This window comes from Ailuropoda melanoleuca, chromosome 1 (assembly GCF_002007445.2).
Source record: "Ailuropoda melanoleuca isolate Jingjing chromosome 1, ASM200744v2, whole genome shotgun sequence".
NCBI lineage: Eukaryota > Metazoa > Chordata > Mammalia > Carnivora > Ursidae > Ailuropoda > Ailuropoda melanoleuca.
Window position 1 is genome coordinate 153,514,030 of NC_048218.1, and position 23,312 is coordinate 153,537,341.

The 23,312-nt window shown below is 33.7% G+C and overlaps 1 protein-coding gene across 4 annotated transcripts in view; it reads right to left on the reverse strand.

The window, feature by feature from the left end:
* DGKB (diacylglycerol kinase beta) overlaps positions 1 to 23,312 on the reverse strand; it is a 669,924-nt gene that overhangs the window by 171,400 nt on the left and 475,212 nt on the right. For all 4 annotated transcript variants that reach the window (XM_034668563.1, XM_034668559.1, XM_034668553.1 and 1 more), the window contains 2 exons: positions 15,371 to 15,461; positions 5,415 to 5,610 (listed from right to left, as the gene is read on the reverse strand). In XM_034668563.1, the coding sequence (XP_034524454.1) occupies positions 5,415 to 5,610; positions 15,371 to 15,461 (287 nt within the window). The remainder of the gene's footprint in view (positions 1 to 5,414; positions 5,611 to 15,370; positions 15,462 to 23,312) is intronic.

The window sequence follows — 23,312 nt, forward strand, 5'->3', positions numbered from 1 at the left end:
ATTTTTTGCTTAAATAGATTTGTTTCAAAAATAAAACTGAGGTTAAAATTATACATTAAAAAAAAACAACAACCCAGCCTCCTCCCCCATAAAGAGACGACGACTATCATCGTACATACAAAAACTATCAACCCTTAAAATATCCATCTGTGTACTGCTTAAACCATTTCAATTTTCCATCAGTGGAGTGCATGCTGCACTTCGGGGAAATTCTCCCCAAATAAAAGACTTAGCCTTAGTAAATGGGAGTGAACTCACTGTAAATTTGATGGATAATATCACATGTGAATTAGTTTTTAAAATAAACTTTTGTATGACGGGTACCCGGCTAGTTGTATCCATATGTGTGGTGGACAGTCACCTAGTTAATGAGGTTTCAAGCAGGAAGTCCAGCTGCTCCCCACGCAGTGTCTCCAGTAGCTTCTGGCAAACATCTGAAACTCTTGGGCTTGAATATAATTACTTTTGCTCAGTGGTTTCAAACTTTTTAAAGCAGTCAACTTTTTTTTTTAATTTTTCAAATGAAGCAACACTTTAAAAATCCGCAAATGAAAGAGAAAACTTAGATTTTATTTGTACAAATAGATGTTTGAGGTTCAGTTTGCTAATATTTTATAGTCAATCCATGAGAATAATGGAGTTTTTCTCATCTACAGCTGCAGTGTCACAGGTACCCGATTTTCACTGATTTCTGCATTTTGTTTTGGTTGTGTGGTACTGAGAATATTCTGATCCAGATACGCATGTGATTGTAAATGCTATGAACTTTTTACGTCTCATGTGGCTGTCTGGCACCATTCTACTTTCATTTCTGGAAAGTGGAATAGTTGGACTTGGGCCTTCAAAGCTAAAACCATTAGAATAACTCAAAACTACTCATATTACTTGAGAGGTCCTCACTGGTCGCGTAAAAGATACTTTTCAAAGGTGTCTTCTTAGGATACATGCATCCTTATGTTTATAGCAGCATTAGTTACAACAGCCAAGATATGGAAGCAGCTCAAGTGTCCATTGATCGATAAAGAAAATACAGTGTATAAATACACACAATGGAAGGTTATTCAACCATAAAAAAGGCTCTTCAGCTGCAGTGGTGAGCATATTTCTACCACAAATCTCTGATGAAAGTACACTTGATGTATAAGCTAATATAGGCCTATTATGTGTGAGGTAGTTAACTAATGCAATTTCTCTACAAGCAAAAAAATGTTTTTCTTTTTTTTAAAGATTTTATTTATTTATTTGACAGAGAGAGAGAGACAGCCAGAGAGAGAGGGAACACAAGCAGGGGAGTGGGAGAGGAAGAAGCAGGCTCCTAGTGGAGGAGACCGATGCAGGGCTGGATCCCAGAACGCTGGGATCAGGCCCTGAGCTGAAGGCAGATGCTTAACGACTGAGCCACCCAGGCACCCCAAAGCAAAAAATTTTCTAAAAAGTCATTTCCATTTTCATTTAAAATATCATCATTTTGTTTTCACTTCCATTGATCGTTATGTACCATTTATTGTTAATCCAAACAGAAGTACCTGAGCTTGTGGGCCTTTTAATTGCATGTGATTCACATACACTGTGGTGGTAATGTACCCATTTGTATAATTATCCTCATTAAATATGCAAAGACCTATATTTTATAAATGACCATTGCAGAGCTACAGACTTTCTAATTAATGGCACAGTTTTTACTTACTTTGTTTATATGTGCATTTGTATATAAATGTGTATGTAGATATGTATATCTATCTTTTTATCTATCTATGGAGAAGGAAGAAGACGAGGAGCAGGAGGAGAACAGGAAGTTATTTTTATCTGATAACTGAATTTAGTGATGTAGAGTCATTAATACGACAAAATGTTTTCATAGAGCACACCTTAGTGTGTTTTTATTACAGCTTTTTTTTTATATTTCCAAAATATGGCAATAATTAGTTTGAACCAAGTTTTTACAGAACCTCTGAAGAGCTGCAGTTATAACTCAATGGAACAAAGTTAGAAAAATAATGGTTTAGCTGAAGGCCTTTATTTCTTTTAAAATGCAAATACCTCTACTTTCATCTGCAATCAGTCATTTATACATTAATGTGAGTGAATTTATTAGACATCTTTCCAAGGCCTAGATTTACTTCAGAAGAGGGGGAAGCAAAGATCAGCTCAGCAACTGGAAGTCATGGGCAAGACTGAGGATGAAGGCCAGGCGGACTGAATAGCTACTTGGCCTACTTTCCAACTGTGCTTAGAGACCATGCGACTAGATAGAACACACTCATTCATATTTCCAAAAGCAAAAATGAATCCAAACATGAAAGACAAACCCACAAAGAAAATATCTACAGAATTAGAAGAGTCTGGATATGTTTCAGAATTGTACCCAACTGTTTTAGAATATTCTGCTAGAACAATAATGTAATTAAATAAATTACTTATAATTTTGGTCAACTTGAATTAAATCAAGCATAACATTTCCAACCAGTGAAATTATTAATGAAAGATCTTATGCTGTGAGTATCTTCCAAGACGGCAAACAAATTTATTGTGCAGGAGTCCCAGATCAGGCACAGTATAATACAGATGAGGACTGGATGCTCTAAAACCTGATCCCAGACCTCTGGTCTATGACATGTTTTTAACTTGAAAAAAAAATAGTAAACTTATTTCTTAATTTAAATGCTTCTACTAAATAAAAATATTTATCTTTATTATAAGAATCTAGTTATGTATGCTTCCCCCACTCTGTCCCCCACTGAAAGCTTTCTCAAGTTGATGGAAATAAGCATCCATTTCAATATAGTAAAAATTAAGTTTAAACTTCAAATTTCTTGCAGCGGCATATAGAAAAGTTGTTTGTTAATGTTTCAAGAAAGTACTTCTTGAAAAGGAAATTATATTATTAAGTTTTTTATTTCTTTATTTACATATTTTCTAAGAGTGAAAAATATTAACGTGAGTTTGGGCTAAAGAAACATGTTGAGCTAGATTGCATTTTTCATAATTCATTCGAAAGTCAATACTTATTTTACGTAAATTTGAAAATAAATCTAGATTTAAAATACTGATTGACTCTCACATTTAATACTATTGTTTTTGTGTCAAGATATTGAGGATAAAATCAAATGATAGAAATATGTACCACTGAGGAAAGGGATCTATGCAGATATTTTAAGTAGTAAATTTCACCTCTTTATTAGTAAGTATAACATTTACGGGTTAAGAGAATACATTTGCAATCAAATCTTAGAAGCATTTTGAGATATGTCTGACTATTCCGTTGCCAAATATATCAATACCAAAAAAATCAACATAAAATTAATAAAAAGGAACTATTGATTGATATATTATAGTTTGTTTTCTATATTATGCTGATAAGGTCATTTTTAGTGATGAAATTTCCCTTATCTTGAAATAAAACTACACTCAAACTACTAGCATCGTCAGCTTCAAAAGAGGGAACAAAAAGTTGAGCCAAATCAGTTATGAACATACTTCTGTTATTGCTCCTACAATGACCTTCAACTCTGATTTCTACTCTTTTTCTCTACCTTTGTACTGAGAAAAAATGTATTCCTGTCACAAACCCTACAGGTTCCCAGTTTCTTCTTTACCAAATTTATGGAGACTTAGCCCTAATAGTTCCACGACATTAAGTAAAAAGACAAAATGGGAAGAGAGTTCTTTTCGTACAGTTACAGGCAATGACAGTCTACAGCAAATAGCAAGCCTACAGGAAGCTCCCTAGGGGATGTATAGACACTTGTCCTGGTTGAGTATAATCGTGAGTCTTATAAACTTCAATAGCTCAATAGGTAAACATAGTTGGCAGCTGAACATTGAGAATAAGTCAGATTTATATATGGAATATCAACATGCAAAGGACATGTCAGTTTATGTAGTGATCACATAAAAAAAACCCGGAAATTGTTATAGATATATATAAAACTTTCTAAAATTATAATGAGCTATATTACTATGTTTGACTAATCTTCTTAGAAAGCTATTAATCTTATATTTAATGCAATACAATATTAATGTCAATAACCCCTAGGAAATAATAATTATATCTAATTCTCTTCATTTTAAAATTCATATGACACAAACTTACTCCTTTCTTCTATACATTTCTCCTTCAAAAAAACCATTTTTCTCCATGCTTCTGTAGAATTATATTCATTCTGAGTATGAAGCATTTTAATTAACTTGGTGTAATTTTGCTTGTACTAAATTACATGACTCTTCAGAATTTACCTCTTTAAGATTATTATATATTTAAAGTGTTTCAAAAGCTTCTGTCATTGACAGGTTGTAATAAGCACTTCTTTCAAGGCAATAATAATGAATACTTTCTCTGTCAATCCTTGTCACACTCATGGTCACTACACTCCATATAACAGAAGTAACTGCTGGCTCCGAGAACTTGAATCAGATACTTGAAGACACCAAAGACACCGAAAGATAAAGTTGTTTCCTACCACTATCAAGCTGATCAACCATTTTCACATTTTATTTTGTTATTTATTTTTTAAATATATTTATTTATTTTTCTTCGGCCCATAAGGGGCCAACTTCTCCATATTTTGTCTTTGCTACACTGAGCTGGCCAAGAGACTTTCGTGGCTGTCTGAATGCCATCAATAGTATTAATTAGGTAGATTCTGAAAAGTAAAAGAAATATACATAATTTATAGGGGCATGACTGATTATTAGAATACTACCAATCTGATATCTTTGCCTATAAAATCTATCAACAAGAATTAGTTGTTGTGTTCAAGTGTGACCTATATTCCAATGAAATTGAAAATTCTGATCTATAGCTATTCTCTCTCCCATGTTGCTAGTCTTTTTTGATCTGTTTCCCAGGTCTCCTCATTGCTGTTATAAAATTTCTGGAAAAACAGCTACAGATAACCAAGATTTCTTGTGGGGTATTTAAACATGTCATTCTAGATGGTACTTAGAAAACAGCTTAATGTAAGATAGCTTTGATGTCCCAGCCTGAGTGAACCAAGTCAAGAATAAAAAATCTTGCAGCACAACATCAGAAAAGCCTTAACGAGGCCCTTGTTACAACTGAAACATCCTGACCAAGATGATCACATTTCAGAACTTAATGTGCAATATATCCTATATTATTATCCACTAAATACCCACACGTATTTCGTTTTCTATGGGAAGGAGAATAAACAGAATTAAATCTGAAGAAGGAGAATAAAAGGGAAAAAACCCATGAAAAATATAGCAACTTTATATATGATTTTAGAATATATTATGATATAATTTAATCACACATACATATTTGATACTATGGAAAATATAACTGCATAAATATATAGACTACAGTGCAATGGAAAACTCTTTAATTTTAAAGTAGCCTTCAGAAGCAGGTTAAGAAGAAAGTTAACACAATTAAATGTGAGAAAACTTACCCTGACTTGCAAACTTCAATTCTTTCGCATCTGTGAGTGTAGTCCTTTTGTCAGACCCTTTTTTCTCTATTCGGCGATGGCTTCGTCTTTTCTTAGACTCTCCCCAAAGATTGGATCCACCATGCATGCTTGGTATATTCAAAATAGCAATTCCTTCCAGGGAGATGTTTATTAAATCTATTTGTACTCCATCACACTGATCAGTAAAAAGAAAATAAAAAAACAGAAACAGTAAGATATTTGATCATTTTTCCTTGATTTCCTCTTTTGCATTTTCTTATATTTCAGAACAAAATCCTGTCATATTCAAATAAACATTTCGAGAACACTTAAATGACTATTCTAAATGTCAATATAAAAGATAAAGCAGCCTGGAACATTAATCAGTTATCATTTAAACATGTCTTTAAACATGATCAAATTAAATCATCAGTCTATCTTTGTTTACAGAAAACCATTGTGAAGGACACATATTGGTGTCTGCATAACCAGCTACAAATTTCCCATGTGTTACAAAAGAGGTTGAGTCTAGAAAGTCTGGTCAATGTTCAGGCAGAAACTTTAATGACTGCCTCCTCGATAGAACACACTGCAAGCCACTACTGGGGCAAAATAAGGAAACAGAATTCATAATTCGTGATCTTACTTGTTTGGGGAGAGAAAGAAATGGCTTGGTAGACTTTGGAGGAAAAAATAAAATAAAAAACACCAGTTCAAAGAGACCTGAATTACATCAGCGTGGCCAATGATGGTTTCTTGTACTAGATTAAGTTCCAAGCACAGTGCTACAGGCAATGAGAGGCACTGCTGTCTAAAGGAATATGGAGGACCAGTGAGGCTGAGTAAGAGAAATGCCAAGAACAGCAGAGGCAATGTACGATCCACCATTACTCTATAGCTGCTATAACAATAGATTGAGAAATGAAAATAATTAATCAGCCAGATTTTTGTTTGTTTGTCTGGTGAGAAAATACCATTTTGATTACAAAAAATATGAAACTTGCTAAGAGACGATGCTTTGTGATATTCAGAGTGGCCACTTTTTAATTTTTTGAATTTTCTCTTCGTTTCCACTGATGGACATGTGTGAAGAGTGCATGGTCATACTCTGTTTTTGGAATTATTATTTAATTATTCATTTGCTTTGAGGTGGTAAAGTGGTACTTATTATAAATGTATGCCAGATATCGTTCTCCCTTTGTCAGTTGTAAGTAAGCTGATATAAGAAGAGATGCAAACATATAACACTCTGTCTTACAGAGAACTTTGTTAGGGATATGCATTTCCTAGACTGAAGTATATTTGCGGTGGGACTGTTTTATTTGCCACATCTTATTTCAGAAACAAAACAAAACAAAACACTGATACTGACTTCATCTTTCTCTTTTTCATGGCAATGATGATTTTTGAACCTAGAAGAGATAATGCTCCACCAAAATGAAAACAACAACAACAAAAAAAACCCCAACAAAAAACCGCTCTTTTTCTACATTTGCCTCTTCGTACTGAATCTAATACTGCATCTTGTTCACTAAAATATAAAAACTGTGAAATAAAGCAACACATCTTGAGTCTACTTGGCAGGGCTAGAAACAAATTCTAGAGAAGGTGCCAAGTTTTCATTCAATTTGTTTCAAAGGGGGTGAAACCGAGGTCTGGATGATGCCTTTTTCCCCCTAGAAACAAGCGATTTTTTTCTCCTTTTCATGTATTAAATTAAGATGATTTCTTTTTACTAAAGAATTCTGCTCATGTGTATACTCACTTACCGCTATATATTCTAGATAAACAGATATTAATTTCATAATTAAAAGTAATCTTGTGTAAATACCCTGCAGGCCTCAATGAATCAAACACATACTGTGTGTCAGGCCTCCCACTGTCTTCAAGTGGAATGTACTGGCTGGATAATTAGATAGTACATATTTTTTAACCTTATTTGCATGCATATTATATCTTTTGCACACTGACAAGCAGCAGTAACAACAAAAGTCAGATTACCACAGGGAATTCCCACAAAGAAGTCTTCATTCCTTATAATTTGCAGCCTAAATTAAAATAATTTGATCTTTGACAAGGATGAAATGTCAAGCAGAAGGGGGTCCTCTACAAGCCACGGCCTGTGGCTTCTGAAATCTGCCTAATTTATGTCAGTCACTTCTTAATACATATTTAAGTATTACACGAAAAAGATGATAAATATGCAATCTGACACCTTTGGTATTTCCCTGCTGTTAATTTATAAAGGTCTGGCTTTCCCCAAACTGACTAAAATCATTTAAATAACAGAAGAATTGTGAAATAAGCTAGAGTTAGGGCCTGGCTTCCATTTTCACTCAATATTGAACACAGCAGGTAGTACACTAAGACAATTATTTGACTAGGCCTTAGAACCCCACTGTGACAAGTTACTTTCAGAATTAGTGAAGGAGTATTCCTTTGTTCATCTGCAGCAAAGGAGAGCAGTTGCAAATAGGCTTTTTGTTTTAATTGAACTAGGGGAGTTACATGTGACAACTGAAAAACATCAGCGTATACTATTATTCATGTTTTCACTCTTCAGAGTCTTATCACGTGTAGTTTCAAGGAAACAGATGAGCAGCTTTCGGAAAAATGAAAAAAAAAATCCTCAAGTTCCCAAAGAAAGACTGATGAACACTGAGGTTCCTAGGAGAACAGGACAATGTACTTACATAAATTGCTATTTATTAATGATTTGTTTCCACTAGTTTTGACCCCAGGTTACCTTCCTCTGTTTGCTTTAACATTATGTTCATTAGTCCGGAAAATTTCGGAGCTAGCTCTGATGGAGACCAGGAATTGTAGCGGACCAACTCAGTCCATGGAAATAAAAGCTATAAACAAGTTATAATACTGTGTCAGATAATATTTTTATCCACTTTGAAGATTTATGATTTTTAAAAAGGTAGCTACAGAGGAAAAGAATATAAAAGCTTAAAAGCTAACAGCCTCAGTTAGTCAATAAATCCTGAATATTTTTATTATGTAGAAAAAAGGTCGTTAACATATAGTACTATGGCAGCTATTTGCAGAATGCAATGCTGTGAGGCCATTGTCCATTCTTTTCAGTTTTAAAATGGAAGATCTTATTCCAGAGACAAATTTACTTAAAAGAAATGAAGATGATTAAATTGTTCTGCCAATGTATTTCAATCCTCGTTTATAAGCATACTTTGCACCATACTATACAGAAGTGTTAAAAAGAGACTTTTTAAAATAAGTGTATTGTTTCAGATTCAGTTAATATGTCATTTGATAGAAAAATTCAAAATTGTGAGGAACTTTGGACAGCTGTAATAGTGGGTAAATTTGATGAGATAAAATCAATGATACACAGTAAATATTTTTTCCATTTTGAGTCTAATTCTATGACCAGGTCAGATAAAAATTATACCTAATTTTATTTAATCAAATGTAAAAACAATGGTTTGTTCATTATATAAAATAGCATGGAGTAAAATGACTTACATAAGCCCACTTTTCGAGAGTTACTGCAAATTCATATGTAATTCGTAAGATAAAATTATGTGTTTGCAGAAAACAACAGCAATAAATCTACAAATTAAAATACGTATGTACACATAAATGGCCTAACAGTGTCTCTTCAGATATTTGAAGGCTGTGGTACTCTATTTTCCCGTGAGTAAGCTTGGTGTTTTTTGAAATGCATTTTATAAGTTTTATCTATATAGGGGCTCAGGACATGCCTTTTAGGTCAGTTTACTATTAGCTGGCAGTCCAGTGGTGGTGATGGAAGTGTTGATTGTGGGTAATCACAAGACATCTCTCAGAGCAGAACGGAAGCTGGAAAGTAAGCAAGAGAAAGACGGACGCAAACCCAGAAAACAGGACAATTTGAGGCCTGGACCACACATGCACACACACAGCTGCTGAACATGTTGATAATAATAATAATACTGCTGGCTTAAGATATCCAATATTAGCCTTAAGAATTAGCAGAAAACCCATTTAGTTTTCCGTGTTTTCCTTTTTTAGTAGATTCTGTGAAAGCTAAACACTATTGCTGGGATACTAGAGTTCTTACCAGAAATCATCTTACTAAAAATAACTTCTGGTAAACACAGAAGAGAATATTCACCCTTTGGTCATTCACCCCCTTTTTCCTTGTTTCATTTTTTCCTCATTCTCCTAAGAAAAAAATATGATGTTTTTATCTCAATGAAATAACAGTCCCCTACACCTACTAAATTTCTTATTCTTTTCCGGAATAAGAAGTCATTCTGTATGTTTTGGATTTAATGAGCTCAACTTTTATTTCTAGTGACCATCTTTGTTGAGGTCCGCACGTCTACTGTCTCTTTTCATTATTGTTTCTGTAATTTCACTGTCCTCCCCCCAAAAAAAATCACCTGGAAAGCTTTAGAAGACAAGACAGATCTTTTAAGTGTTCTTATCACACACACACACACACACACACGTGTGCACACACACAAAGGGCATGTGATGGATATAATGATGGCAATGATTGTGGTGTTGGTTTCATGGGTACATACTAATCTCAAACTTACCAAGTTGTATACATCAAATATGTACAGCTCTTTGTATGTCAATCATGCCTCAATAAAGTGGTTTAAAAAATACCCATTCACAGTTTCACTTCCTCAGCCCCAGACTGTGGTTTGGTATGGCTAAGACCAGACTCAGGTGCTCTAAATATGCGTAGAAAGAGCATCCAGAGTAATTGTGATACATGGGGCAGAGACTGAGCTATGAAAGTCTGCCCCATTGCCTTTAAAAGCTCTGTGTTTTCCAGATTACTGGGCAATAACAATCTTAACTATACAATCCTCCTAATTTATTTTATATCCCTGGTGCTTTTTGCCCTTTGTTAATTCTTGAGATCATTTGGTTTTATAGAAGTAATTAATCATTAAAACAAATCCTAGTACTTTAGAGTGGAAATTCTAAATCTTAAACTATACCATCCTTCCTAGTCTAAAAGACAACCTAAAGACTGAAATACTTTGGAGAATGGGCTATTTTATTCTCTCATGAATTTTGCCTGGTACGTGGAACAAATCAGAAGTCCACAAACTTTACAACTTCAATTCTAGATGCTGACCTGAGACTCTTAGGTGTATATCTATGCCCCAAATAGTTTAATACAAACTTTGCTTTTAACACATTATCTTGTAATTTTAAAGCTTTTTGTTTTATTAGTTCTTTATATTTTGTAACAAAGTTAGAGGATAACTGAAATTTTTAATTTTGAGAATTTCAACTTTGCTCATCTTTCACACCATATATATGTATGTATGCATATTAAGGATATATGTTATATATATTATATATCTTGACATATTATATATGTATATACATTATTATATATGTTCATATGATTTCCAATTTATTTGTTTCCTTAGATTTAAGCATTTTGGCAGCAATATAATTCTTGTTCCTCTTAAATTATTAGATAAAATGGTTATCTGCTTATCTCTATAGTGGAGATATTTTAGAATCTCTCTAATTGTAGGATTTTAACAAAATCTTAAATCACATAATGTATATATATTGCTTATATCAAAGACCAGGTATAGTTAATAATAGATAAAACATTTGCTATTATTATTATCTGATATTCAATTTATTCCAAATATTCACCCCCTTTGGAAAAAATTTCCTACATGAAAGAGAAAAGTGAAATAAAGGGTCACACAGCAAATAGTTTGTTTGGAAGAAGCTGCTAATAAAACAAGTATCCACTTGAGGTACTCTCATACTTTTACCCTCTTATATATTTTCAAATCATAGTTGGTATAATTTTAGGCCAAGTAGGGAGCAACAGCAAACAGAATCAAATTTCCAAATTGATGTTTTTATTATATCTAATTATAAAGTAACCTTGAGGGTAAAAAGGCATATTTTGCTAATATGATAGACTGGATTCATTAAAAAGTGAGTGGAGAAGCAGGTTTTGCATTACCATCTATACAGCAACACACATACATCCCCCCCTAGGTTTTAGAATTGAGATAAATAGGTAACATTACAACAGTATTTTCAAGATATGCAACAATAAAGTGGGGAAGGCACAGTGCTGGTTCTAATTTATAAATGCTATTGCAATGGGTGCCAGAATAAGCCAGCAAATGCAGAGCTGGGAAGCCAGACTTGCAGGGCTTATAGAAGCACCACCCTAGGAAGAATAGCTTATTCTAGTTGTCCAGATTTCTTGGAGGACCATTCTAAATAGTTTTTCTATAAAATGTAAAAAGCTCTGTGGAACAAAATCACTCTGTTTATCATTATAACTTTTTTTTTTAAAGAGATAGAGAGCACACGCGTGTGTGTGTGTGTGCGTACGCACGCACACAGGAAGGGATAGGGGCAGAAAGAGAAAGAGGGAGAGAATCTTAAGCAGGCTCCATGGCCAGCATGAAGCCTGACCTGGGGCTCGATCTCACAATCCTGAGATCATGACCTGAGCCAAAATCAAAAGTCATACACTCAACTGACTGAGCCACCCAGGTGCCCGATAACTTTTTATTTTCATAAAAATGTCCTTTTATTTTCATTCAAATGTCCTTGGTTATATTTCCTTAATCATTTTTTAAAAAATTTTTTGACATACATAATACTATACTCTAGATCTAGACTTTATTGTTTTAGAGCAGCTTACGGTTCACTGCAGAATTGAAGGGAAGTACAGAGATTTCCCATCTACCCCCTGTCCCACTACATGCACAGCCTCCCCATTTATCAGCATCCCCAACTGAGTGACGCATTTGTTACAATGGTTGAACCTACACTGACATATCCCAATCACCTGAAGTCCATGGTTTACGTTGGGGTTCACTCTTGCCGTTTATTCTTTGGGTTTGAACAAATGTTAATGAGATTTATCCACCATCATTGTATTTTACAGAGTATGATAACTGCCCTAAAATCCTCTTTGCTCTGTTCGTTCATCCCACCCTCCCCCTACAACCCTTGGCCACCAGTGATCTTTTTACTGTCTTACAGTTTTACCTTTTCCAGACGTCGTATGTTGGTATCAGATGGTATGCAGTTTTTTTCAGATTGGTTTCTTTCACTTAGGAAAACACATTTCAGTTTCCTCCACGTCTTTTCAAGGCTCGATAGCTAATAATAATATTCCATTGTCTGGATGCGCCATAGTTTATTTTTCTACTCACCCACGGAAGGACCTCTTGTTTGCTTCCAAATTTTGGCAATTATTAAACTGTTATAAACATCCATGTCCAGGTTTTTGTGTTGACAAAGTTTCCAGCTCCTTTGGGTAAATACCAAAGAATATGACTTCTGGATCATATGATAAGAGCATCTTCAGTTTTGTAACAAACCACCAAACTGTCTTCCAAAGTGGCTCTATCATTTTGCATTTCCACCAGCAATAAATGAGAGTTCCCGTTGCTCTACATCCTTACCAGCATTTGGTGTTCTCAGGAATCTAATAGGTATAGAGTTGTATCTCATTCTTGTTTTAATTTGCATTTCTTTGATGACATGATGTGGAACATTATTTCATGTTTATTTGCCATCCGTGTATCTTTTTTGGTGATGTATCTTTATGTCATCGGCCCATTTTTTTTTCAATGGGGTTGTTTATTTCCTTATTAAGTTTTAAGAGTCTGCATATTTTGGTTTAACAGTCTCTTATCAGACATATCTTTGGCAATTATTTTCTGTTTGTGGCTTGTTTTCTCATTCTCTTGATATTGCCTTTGACAGAGCAGAAGTTTTTTAATTTCAGTGAAATCCAGCATATCAGTTACTCCTTCTACTGATTGTGCCTTTGGTGTTGTGTCTAAAAAGCCATCAGCACACCCAAGGCCATCCAGGTATCCTCCTATGTTATCTTCTAGAAGTTTTACACTTGTATATTTCACATTTAGGTCTGTGATCCATATTGACCTCATTTTTGTTAAAAGTGAATTCATTTTTTTAGATTTTGAGGGCTTTTTTGTTTTTGTTTTTTGTTCCATGGATATCCAGTTGTTCTAGCACCATTAGTTAAAAATACCTTCTTTGCTCCACTGCATTATCTGTCTTCCTTTGTCAAAGACAGCTGAGTTTATTTATGGGATGGGTCTATTTCTAGGTTCTATATTTTGCTCCATTGATCTATTCATCTGTTCTCTCACCAATACTGCACTGTTTTGATTATTGTAGCTTTATAGTAAGACTTGAAGTCAGGTAGTGTCAGCCCACCAGCTTTGTTCTTCTCCTTCAACACTGAGTTGGCCATCCTGGGTCTTCTGATTCTCCATATAAACTTCAGAATCAATTTGTTGATATTCATACACACACACACACACACACACACACACACACACACAAATTGCTGGGATTTTGACTGAGATTGTATTGAATCAATTGATCAAGGTAGGTAGAACTGACATCTTGGCAATACTGAGTTTTCCTATTCCTGGAACATCCATTTCTCCTAGTTCAACTTTTTTTTTCAACCTGTATTCAGTGGTAGGATGAGGTAAGAAGAGGTATGAGAGGCTTCAGAGTCTCCACCCTACATTTAACCAGAAACCACACTTTTTTTTTCATTTTTGCCTTCTGCTACAGATTGTCTTTGAGCATAGGTTTCTGAAGGTAAGAAATGATCAAAATCTACTATGTTAAGGATTTTTTAAAGTAATGATTTTTGAAGGTAAAGGGATATTTTAATTTTTTATAAATATATATGCACACACATAACTACCTAAATATATCACTCTCTACAGATGTACATAAAATATATACATATATAAATCTTGATAAACAGTGATTACAGAAAGTCCATGTTGAGCCCTAATCCTTTATCTTTTGTGATTATATTTCTTTTCAGAGTTATGATCTGATTGAGTCGTAAAGGGTATTTTCCATTCCATGATCATCAATTCTACTTCAATTTATCCACCAAAAAAGTTCAAAAATGTTACATTTTGAAATAGTGCCATTTTTGCCATCATTATCATTTAACAGTAAATTAGAAAGGCAGAATAACAAAAAACTTAGCTAGGCCATTATGATCTAATGGGTCTACATCCACATTTGTTTACCAAACTTATTACCTGAATATATGCCACTAATGATTTAGATCTCAGTAGACAAGTTATGCATTTATTTTTAAAATAAAAAGTGTTGAAGCCAATATTTCACAAATCATATCAGCTAGTCATTAGGTATTCTGGTTTCATAATTCTATTCCTTTGATTTGCCTTTGCTACTCATCAAAAGATAACTTTTCCTTTTTCTTTACCCTCTAAAATTCTCTCAATAAAACTAAGTCATTTTCTATTATAACCCATCTCCAAAAATTTTAGTCGTACTGTATCTATATTTTTTGGTAGACCTATTTGCTCCAAATCTTTTCAAAGTGTGTCTTTTCTTGCTGTCTTTGCTCTCTTTTTTTGGCTTTTCCACTTCCTAGAAATGTAATGGGGAAATGGCAACCTCGGGAACTGAAAAAATTCTAGATAATGAATGGGAATGGAATGGAAAAGTATTTTTTAACCTTTATTCATGAAAGTAAGTACAATTTCTGTGAACTGTGTTTTAAAGGTTATAAGATATTGAGACTTGAAAATAAGGGTTTTTTTTGTGTGTGTGTGTGTATCTTGCAATTTTTTTCTTTCTCTTCAAATACTTTCCTTTATTTTACATTTTTCTATCCACACTATGCCTAGTAAATTCTCCAATGATTTCTAAACTTCTCCATTGTTCCACCTCTCATCTTTTAATACTGTATTAAAACAACTCATACTCAAAACTTAACTTTATACTAATAATTCAGAATGCTAGAATCCCAATAAGTGACAGAAATAAAATTTTAGAATTATAGTTAAAGCTATATGGATTGCTCAAAGCATAACTACTTACATGGGCTGTCAAAAACATATTGATAACCAAACTCAAGCCATTTCATTGTATTATAAAATATAATTCATTTTTCTTACTTCTATTTCTACAGATTCATGTAGCTTCTTGCAGGTGGCGGAGAAAGTTTCAGATGTGCCAAACTCAAAATACCAAAATTTGTTCTTCATTCTGAAAAAGGAAAGGAAGAAGCAGCTTAGGCAATTATCAATAACAGAAGGGATTTTTTTTTAATTAAGTAGCCCTGTCTTGTATTATAAGTCATAAAAAAGGTTTGAGGACATATAACCTTCATAATGTAATAGATGGTCATATAATTTTCAAAGCTTAAATGTTGGTGTCAAATTGTATGATTGTCCTTGAGGGAATTACAGGAATGTGTTGATCTGCCAGATTCAAGTATACCTTTGACTTTTCTATATATTGGTTGCTCAGATTTTAAAATATGATTTTAGTGCTTATAATTCTTAGCCTGTTCTTAGACAACTTGATTTAGACCAGCCACTCTGTAATCATAAAGAGAAAAAACAATTGGGGCTTTTTATGAGAAAAATGAGACTAAACTAACTATGCTAAATTTTTCTAGATAATTATGCATTCTTTAGAAATTGGCATGATTGGATAGCATATTTAAAAAGAAAAAAAATGTTATCCATAAAGCTAAAATTTAGTAACTTTGGGATAACTATTCATTATTTTTTTAAAGATAGTGTACTCCTTTCTTGAATAACAGTGAGAAATTATGGTACAATATAGAAAAACGAAAGAAGTAGTATTTTTTCAATATAACAAGAGTTAAAAAAATATGGTTTAAAATACTTCAGCATCATAATTTATTTTCTCTCATGACCCAATAATCATCCCTTTCCTTGTGCCAGGTAAATAAATTTATGACCACTTAATGTAATTTTACAAGGACTGGCTAGATTTTTGTATTATCCAATACTGGATTTGAAAATTGATTCTCATGAAAAAAATGCAGTTTTTAATTATACATATTTTAACAAGGTTTTATGCTCTCAATTAGAAGAAAATACAGGTAAAAGAAGATACATGTTTTCACACATACAGGCAAAACAAAAATTTTTGTCAATTCAAATATACCTCTCATATTAAATTACTCTTTTTGACAGTAATATTGATATGTGCTTTTCACATTACAATATAAAACATTTCAACAATTAAAAATACATTTGGCAAGGACCTTACTTCTTAATTCAGCCCTATTATTAGTCATGGAAAATGATATGGAACCTAATACAGTGTTTATTATTACACTGTGTTGAACAGAGTTCTGTGATATGAAACTACAAATTATAAAAGTAATCTCATCTACCTAGACATATTTAATAATATAGCCTTATACAAGATCTTATTTCCTCGCAAAACTTTCACTCTCTTGTATCAATTGCCATAGCCGTGCCAGTAATCTGAAAATTACTATTCTTAGGATTCTAGTACCATGAACCCTCATTCTTTTCTAGAGAATATTTTCCTTGAGTTATAACCTGAGTTCATATATCTGTGTAGTTAAAAATAAATGATAGCTTATTAGATAGATAGGGGCAAACATTTAACATCAAGATATGTGGCCCTGAGCCTATATGCAAATTTATATTAAATTAATGCAAATATCTGCTTCAGAGAATATATGTAATTTTACAAATTTATTCACTGGCTGAAGTTAAAAAATTAAAAATATTTTCCTTTTGACTCATCATCCTGATGAAAACAAGTCATTCAATAAATTGAGAGGGAAATATTGGTCATATGCAGTAGTTTCAAGACAACCTTAGAATAATAATTATATGTTTTATGACTGTTTGGAATTGTCTTTCTACATTCAGCAAGTTTTCTGATAACATTTTTGTGTTAGCATTTTATCAAGATTCATTGACTCACCCATTCATTTATTCAACAGATATTTAGCAAGGACATCAACTTCCATATGCTACTGTGGTAAGTTCTAAATATATAAATATGAATACAATTATCTTTGTCTCCAAGGAGCTCAGAATGTTGTAAGATGATGGGTTTATAAGTTTGTTAAAAAGTTAATGCTCTACAAAAAATATGAGCCAAGTGTTGTGGGGAACATTTCAGTGAGTCAACTACTTTTACCTGGGAGGGTCCAGAGGGCTTCAGAAGAGAAGGCAGTATTTGAATTGGTAAGTCAAAGGATGCAAACAAAGAAGAAAGACAAGTTCTGGGCAATTTTGGGAATGCAGAATAACTTAAGAGAATCCTGGGTATGAGCTAATAACGGTCTGTTTCCAAACGTGTATGTCAAGTCAAGGGATTTGGACTTGATATTCTAGATTAAGAGGATGCTGACAGAAGTTTATTACCAGTTGAGTGACGTGGCCAGTTCTGTTACATGAGCAATAAGTTTAGCAGAAATGAGTAAGAGGGCTAAAATGTTGAATGCTAGTAGTGTGAACAGAAATGTGGCTGCTGGAATAGTACAAATGAAATATCATTGAAGGCCTCAACCAAGTGGCGAGGGAAATGGAGAAGGGAGAGGCTCAATCCAAGGAGCGTAAATGAGGCAGCATCAATGGGAATCTAATCGTATTATTAGATTGTACTAATTTCTGCCATACCAAAGTTATTTCTAAGTGTACATGGAAAACCAGAGCATTACTCCAGCAAAAGAAGGGCTTTGGGTTTATATTATGACAGGTTCTATCAGGGATCTAATGTATACTGTATTGCAGTTTGAAAATTAAATATACATATATATACACAGACACACATATACACACACACACACACACACTTTTTATTGCACATAAGATTATTCCCCTTTTTTTTCCATTCTACCCATCAAAATTCTTCTTAGCTTTATTAGGATGATGGGGAGCTTGTATCAGCTAACCAGAATATACCAACTTTAGTAAATACATCACAAAAAAAGAAATTCTGAGAATTTACATTCAGCCTTTATTCACCATATTAGTTAGCATTACTGCTCATGTGCAAAAGCTGCTTTAAATTCTCCATTATTACAACCATTTTATGTTTCACTTAGATAAATATATGGAGGTAATAAAAAACACATAGAATCAGATTCCACATGACAAATTAAGAGCTGTTAAATTTTATTTTTTCAACCAAACTGGTCTTTAGGTTGTAGAAATGCAAAAAAGCACATTTAAACATGTATGCTATTTACTTTTATGGCTCACATTAGAAAATGATCCAAATAATTCAAACTCAAATTTGTCAGAGAGAACCTATCTATAGCTTTGGACTTTAAGAGTAAGGTTAACTGGACATTTAACACACAAAACAGCCACACCAAAGTCAAATTTATTGTATTCTTAGGTTTTCTAATTGCAGGTATGATGACAAATGTCCTACAAAACATTATTCATACTATTATGATTTTAACTCATTAATACATTAAGCCCTATTTCAATGAATTTAATTTTAAGTCTACAGGTCTCAGTTTAATATTTAAAGTGCTTGGCTACCAGATGTTCAGGTAAAAATTTAGAAAAAATTAGCTCACATTTATCAAGATTTTCTTACTAGTAGTAACTTCGCCTCTTTTGCATATCCTCAGGGAAATGTAAACTACCAGAGATTTTATTCAAGCGAAGAATCATTCTCATCATTATGAAATTGAGGTAACATTTAGTTCTCCAAGTTCCAAACTTTCAAATAGGTAATTTAGTTTCTAACAATACACTTCCCTTGGAATTTTTCTTCCTGGTATACACATCTTTTGATCTGGTTTTTGTCTGCTAAGTATTGAAAATGCAGCAAACATAAAACAAACAAACGGAACATGAATTGCTAGTGCATTTCCCAAAAAAGAACAACAAAGCGCCTAATTAGAGATTAAGCTCATTTCTGATGAAGATGCAACATACAGAGAGGGGTCAAACTGCCTCATTTATCTTGCTGTAGAAAGCTCAAAAGTCATAAACACACAGAAAGTTTGAATTCAGTGAAAGTACTCTTAAAGGTCAACTTTTTTTTCTCACAGATGTCTCTTTTATTTTTATTATATTATTAATACATATAAAATAACTAATATATTACTACTTAATATGTATAAAACTGAAAAGCCTTCTATTAGACACCGGAATCCCCTTTTCAAGCCCTTTTAACTAAGCTATTCTATCTACATTACATGGATAACATGTTCAGCAGATTAGAAAATAAAACCCTTTTGATCACTGCTTTTCATATGAAAGTAAACACACAAGGTCTTAAGTAGCTTAGTTAAAAAAGATTTAAAACCAATATGCTCTTCTACTCATTAAGGATGTTTCAAAAATCTCATCTTTTTCATTAGCTTTCTTTCACTTCTGTCCTGTTCTGAAAGTATTCAACAGTTACTTCAAATCTGGTTTGGAAATTGTTGTCTCGTGGAGAGCAAGATTTCTAAAAACTCAGTAGCTTGAATGGTAAAGTTCAGTCTCCCGATTGTATGGAATATGCTAGGCACAGAGCAGGAACTGTAAACTCATCTAACAATGTCCGTGATAAGAGATTCAGCACTCATGGCCCACAGCAACAGGGTCAGTATTCCAAGTGGGACATTCATGTTATAGAATCTATTCACTTTTATTTGTTTTTCATTATAAAAAGGCATTACACACAACATTGGTTATAAGGTTACTCCTTTACTCCTAAACATAGTGAGGTATTACATTTAAAGACACCACAAACCGAGTGGTAGGGCCCTACTGGGACGTGACAGCGTGGGCGCATCCCCAGGAATCCAAGGGAGTTGCAGCGGCAGGAGGGAGGAGCGTTCCTGGGGTAGGGGCGGTTAGGGGCAAGTAGGGGCAAGTAGGGGCGGGTAGGAGCGGTGGACAGCAGGCTGTCAGGGCAGCGGAGCCTTGTCAGGGCCACGACCTGCAGTTTATCACCTCCTGAAATCAGTCAGCTGTCATCTGTACCGATGTAATAACTGTATTACAGCTGTAATAGGCATTTTTAAGAATGACCGCCATACCCAACCTAATGAAATGGGCAACTTATTTTTTCTCTTTTGATTGACGACTATACATACAACTAATAAATGGTCATGAAAAAGGTGGTTCAATGTTTGAGATTTTGGAATGAATGGCAACTTTTACTCTAGTTCATAAAAAATCATAGTATCAAACATTTAAGTATAAAGAGTTATATTTGCTTATAGAAATTTGAAACTATAATTTTATGGCAATTACTATCCATAGGATCATACTAGTGGCAGAAGTGACCCTATATTCTACATCATCAAATACTGCACACTTGACTGATACCTTGAAACCAATGTTGTTTTTTAAGTAGTAATTTGTACTCCTTTCATAGCAAGTGAATAATGTCGATAATATTATTTCATAAGGAAGAAACACAGCTGTAATGACTACAGTGGGGACATTTTATATTCATACCAAAGAGAGCAAACACTTTTCATCTCTCCAAACAACAGGTAAAGATATAATTTTTTTTAATGACATATAAAAATGTTGTATCCAATGCTCATTCATAAGATATGCTTGGTAAGTCCCCAGGAGACAATGAAACAAGCTATAGAAACCAGAAGAACCATATAATACTCCATCTTAGTTTGTAAAAAAAGATGGATATTCTAAAAATACAATTTATAACCTGAATTACTCTTATATAAGTAAAGAAATTTCTCATACAAAAGGATGCATCCGAAGATAAAAAAATTTCAGTATGATTTGTCAATTATTTTTTCAATTCTCTTTATAAAAGAAAGAATATGCGGTTATATAGGAGTGGTTTCATATATAAGAACTTTCTATAGTAATACAAATTGATTATTTCTTACCTAAATGTTTTCTCTATTTTTTATTAGAAATGATCAGGAAACTTAGAGTGGAAAAGTATAAAAGCACTAGTGATGCCACATTGTAAAGTTTACACTAAAGAAGTATATATACACAGTAAGTTCCCAAAGAGCAATGATAAATTAATAATTATATGAAATGTAAAACTAAAGCTATAAAATATTTAAACAATGTCCAAGCATGTTTAGAACAGAATATCTTTCAATAATAATTAGATCTTTACTATTAAATATTTCATAATATTAAAAGTTTCCCTAAGAAAATTGTTAGAAAGATTAAATGGAATTTGTGATCACAATAATTGCTACTGTTATTGAGCATAGCACTGTCACAGGTGAACCCAATGAGTCTGAGAACTCATTCTCCCAACATCACATGGGAAGGAGCATAACCTAACTCAAGAAATCCTAGCTTTTTTCCCATACTGTCTCTCATTAAATATAATAATGAATGCAGCATCACCTGAAACTTTTTTTCTAAGCCAAAAGGGAAATGTTAGAGGTCAGATAAGTCATCATTAGATGACTCCTTTGTTCATATTTCTATTTTAAAAGAACTTTTATTCCCCTCTCCTGAAATAAGCCAACTAACGATAACAATGTAATCTAGAGCTGACCGATGGGACCCGAGGAGAGTATGATGTGGGCTTCTATGAAAGATTTTCCACTCTGGTAAAGAGTCAGACACGAAGTGAAAGCTCTGCCCCTCCTTTCCCGTTTTTGCATGTTGTCAAGTAAGGAGATTATAATGGGAGATGGAACAGCCATCTTGCCAGTATGAAGGAAAAGGCAAGGGAACCCCAGACATGCTAACCCAGATCCCTGAGAGAGAACTGCCTTATCGGCCAACTCTGAAACAGTCCTCTCTGGATTTCTACTCATGTGAGATTTATAAATAAACTTTGATTTATTTGGTGTATTCTGTTACTTGCAGCTGATGCACAGCTCATTTTAGTTTATAAGAGAATTTTCACATAAATTATTATGAAATAGATGTTTGGAAACTCTAAACGAGGTGATCTATTTGTCATACAATACTATTTTCTAGAAGTGAAATTCTGTGGTAACAAATAAAGGAGTTAAGGTGGAGAATTTCTATTCATCATAATTACTTGTGCTTATCTTTTGACTAGACATGCCACTGTAACTGAATTTGCTTTTGTCATCTGACTTGCTGCCCTTCTGAATTTTCTAAGAATTATTTCCATGTGTATGTATTTGAAATAATCTTGGAAAAAAACTCATAAAACATCCCTTTTTAAGTGTCTCCATTTGCATCTGATGCTTTTATTATAGTCAATGAAGTCTGTAATGACTATTAAGCAGCTAGTGAGTTTGTTAAGTCTTACCTTAGCCCATCCCATATATCCAATAACTTAGAAACAGAGTTACCCAGTGATATGTGAATTGATGGAATACACCAGGACATCTGAGATCACTGCAGAAATATTTAAGATATAGTATTTCTCACTAATATAAACAGGAATATGAAGAGCCTAGCCAAAACTGATAGCGTAAATGTAATTAAGCTTTGTATACCTAAATATAAAAGAAAGCTATACTTTATTTAAATGGATTATTTTATTCATAATTAAAAACAAAAAGAGGAGGGGCGCCTGGGTGGCTCAGTCAGTTAAGCGTCTGCCTTCAGCTCAGGTCCTGATCCCAGGGTCCTGGGATGGAGTGCTGCATCAGGCTCCCTGCTCAGTGGGGAGCCTGTTTCTCCCTCTCTCTCTGTCCCTCCTCCTTGATTGTGCTCTCTCTCTCTCTCTTTAATAAATAAAATCTTTTAAAAAATAAAAGCAAAAATAAAAACAAAAAGAGGAAAGTGCTGCAAATTTGAGAATTAGCATGTCTCCATGCCTAACTCTGGACATCGGGGAAGCTAGACTGCTCTGCTCTCTGGTGGGATAGGAACTCATTTATTCAACATTCTGAGCACCTAATCTAGGCATGGTACTACAAAAGGCACTGGAATTACATTTGTACATAAAATAAATCTCTGCTTGCACAACACTTAATTTCTAGTCAGGAAAATATATTAAATTATTTCATATTAATTGCTGGAAGTGTTAAAGGTTTACAGGATGCCTTAAGCATGTACACAATAAAGGGAATAGCAAGGCTTCTTTCAGGAAGGAAATTGGTCAGGTTTTTCAAAGACTAACACCGTTCTTCAACCCATCCCTTTTGCTTTGTTCTAA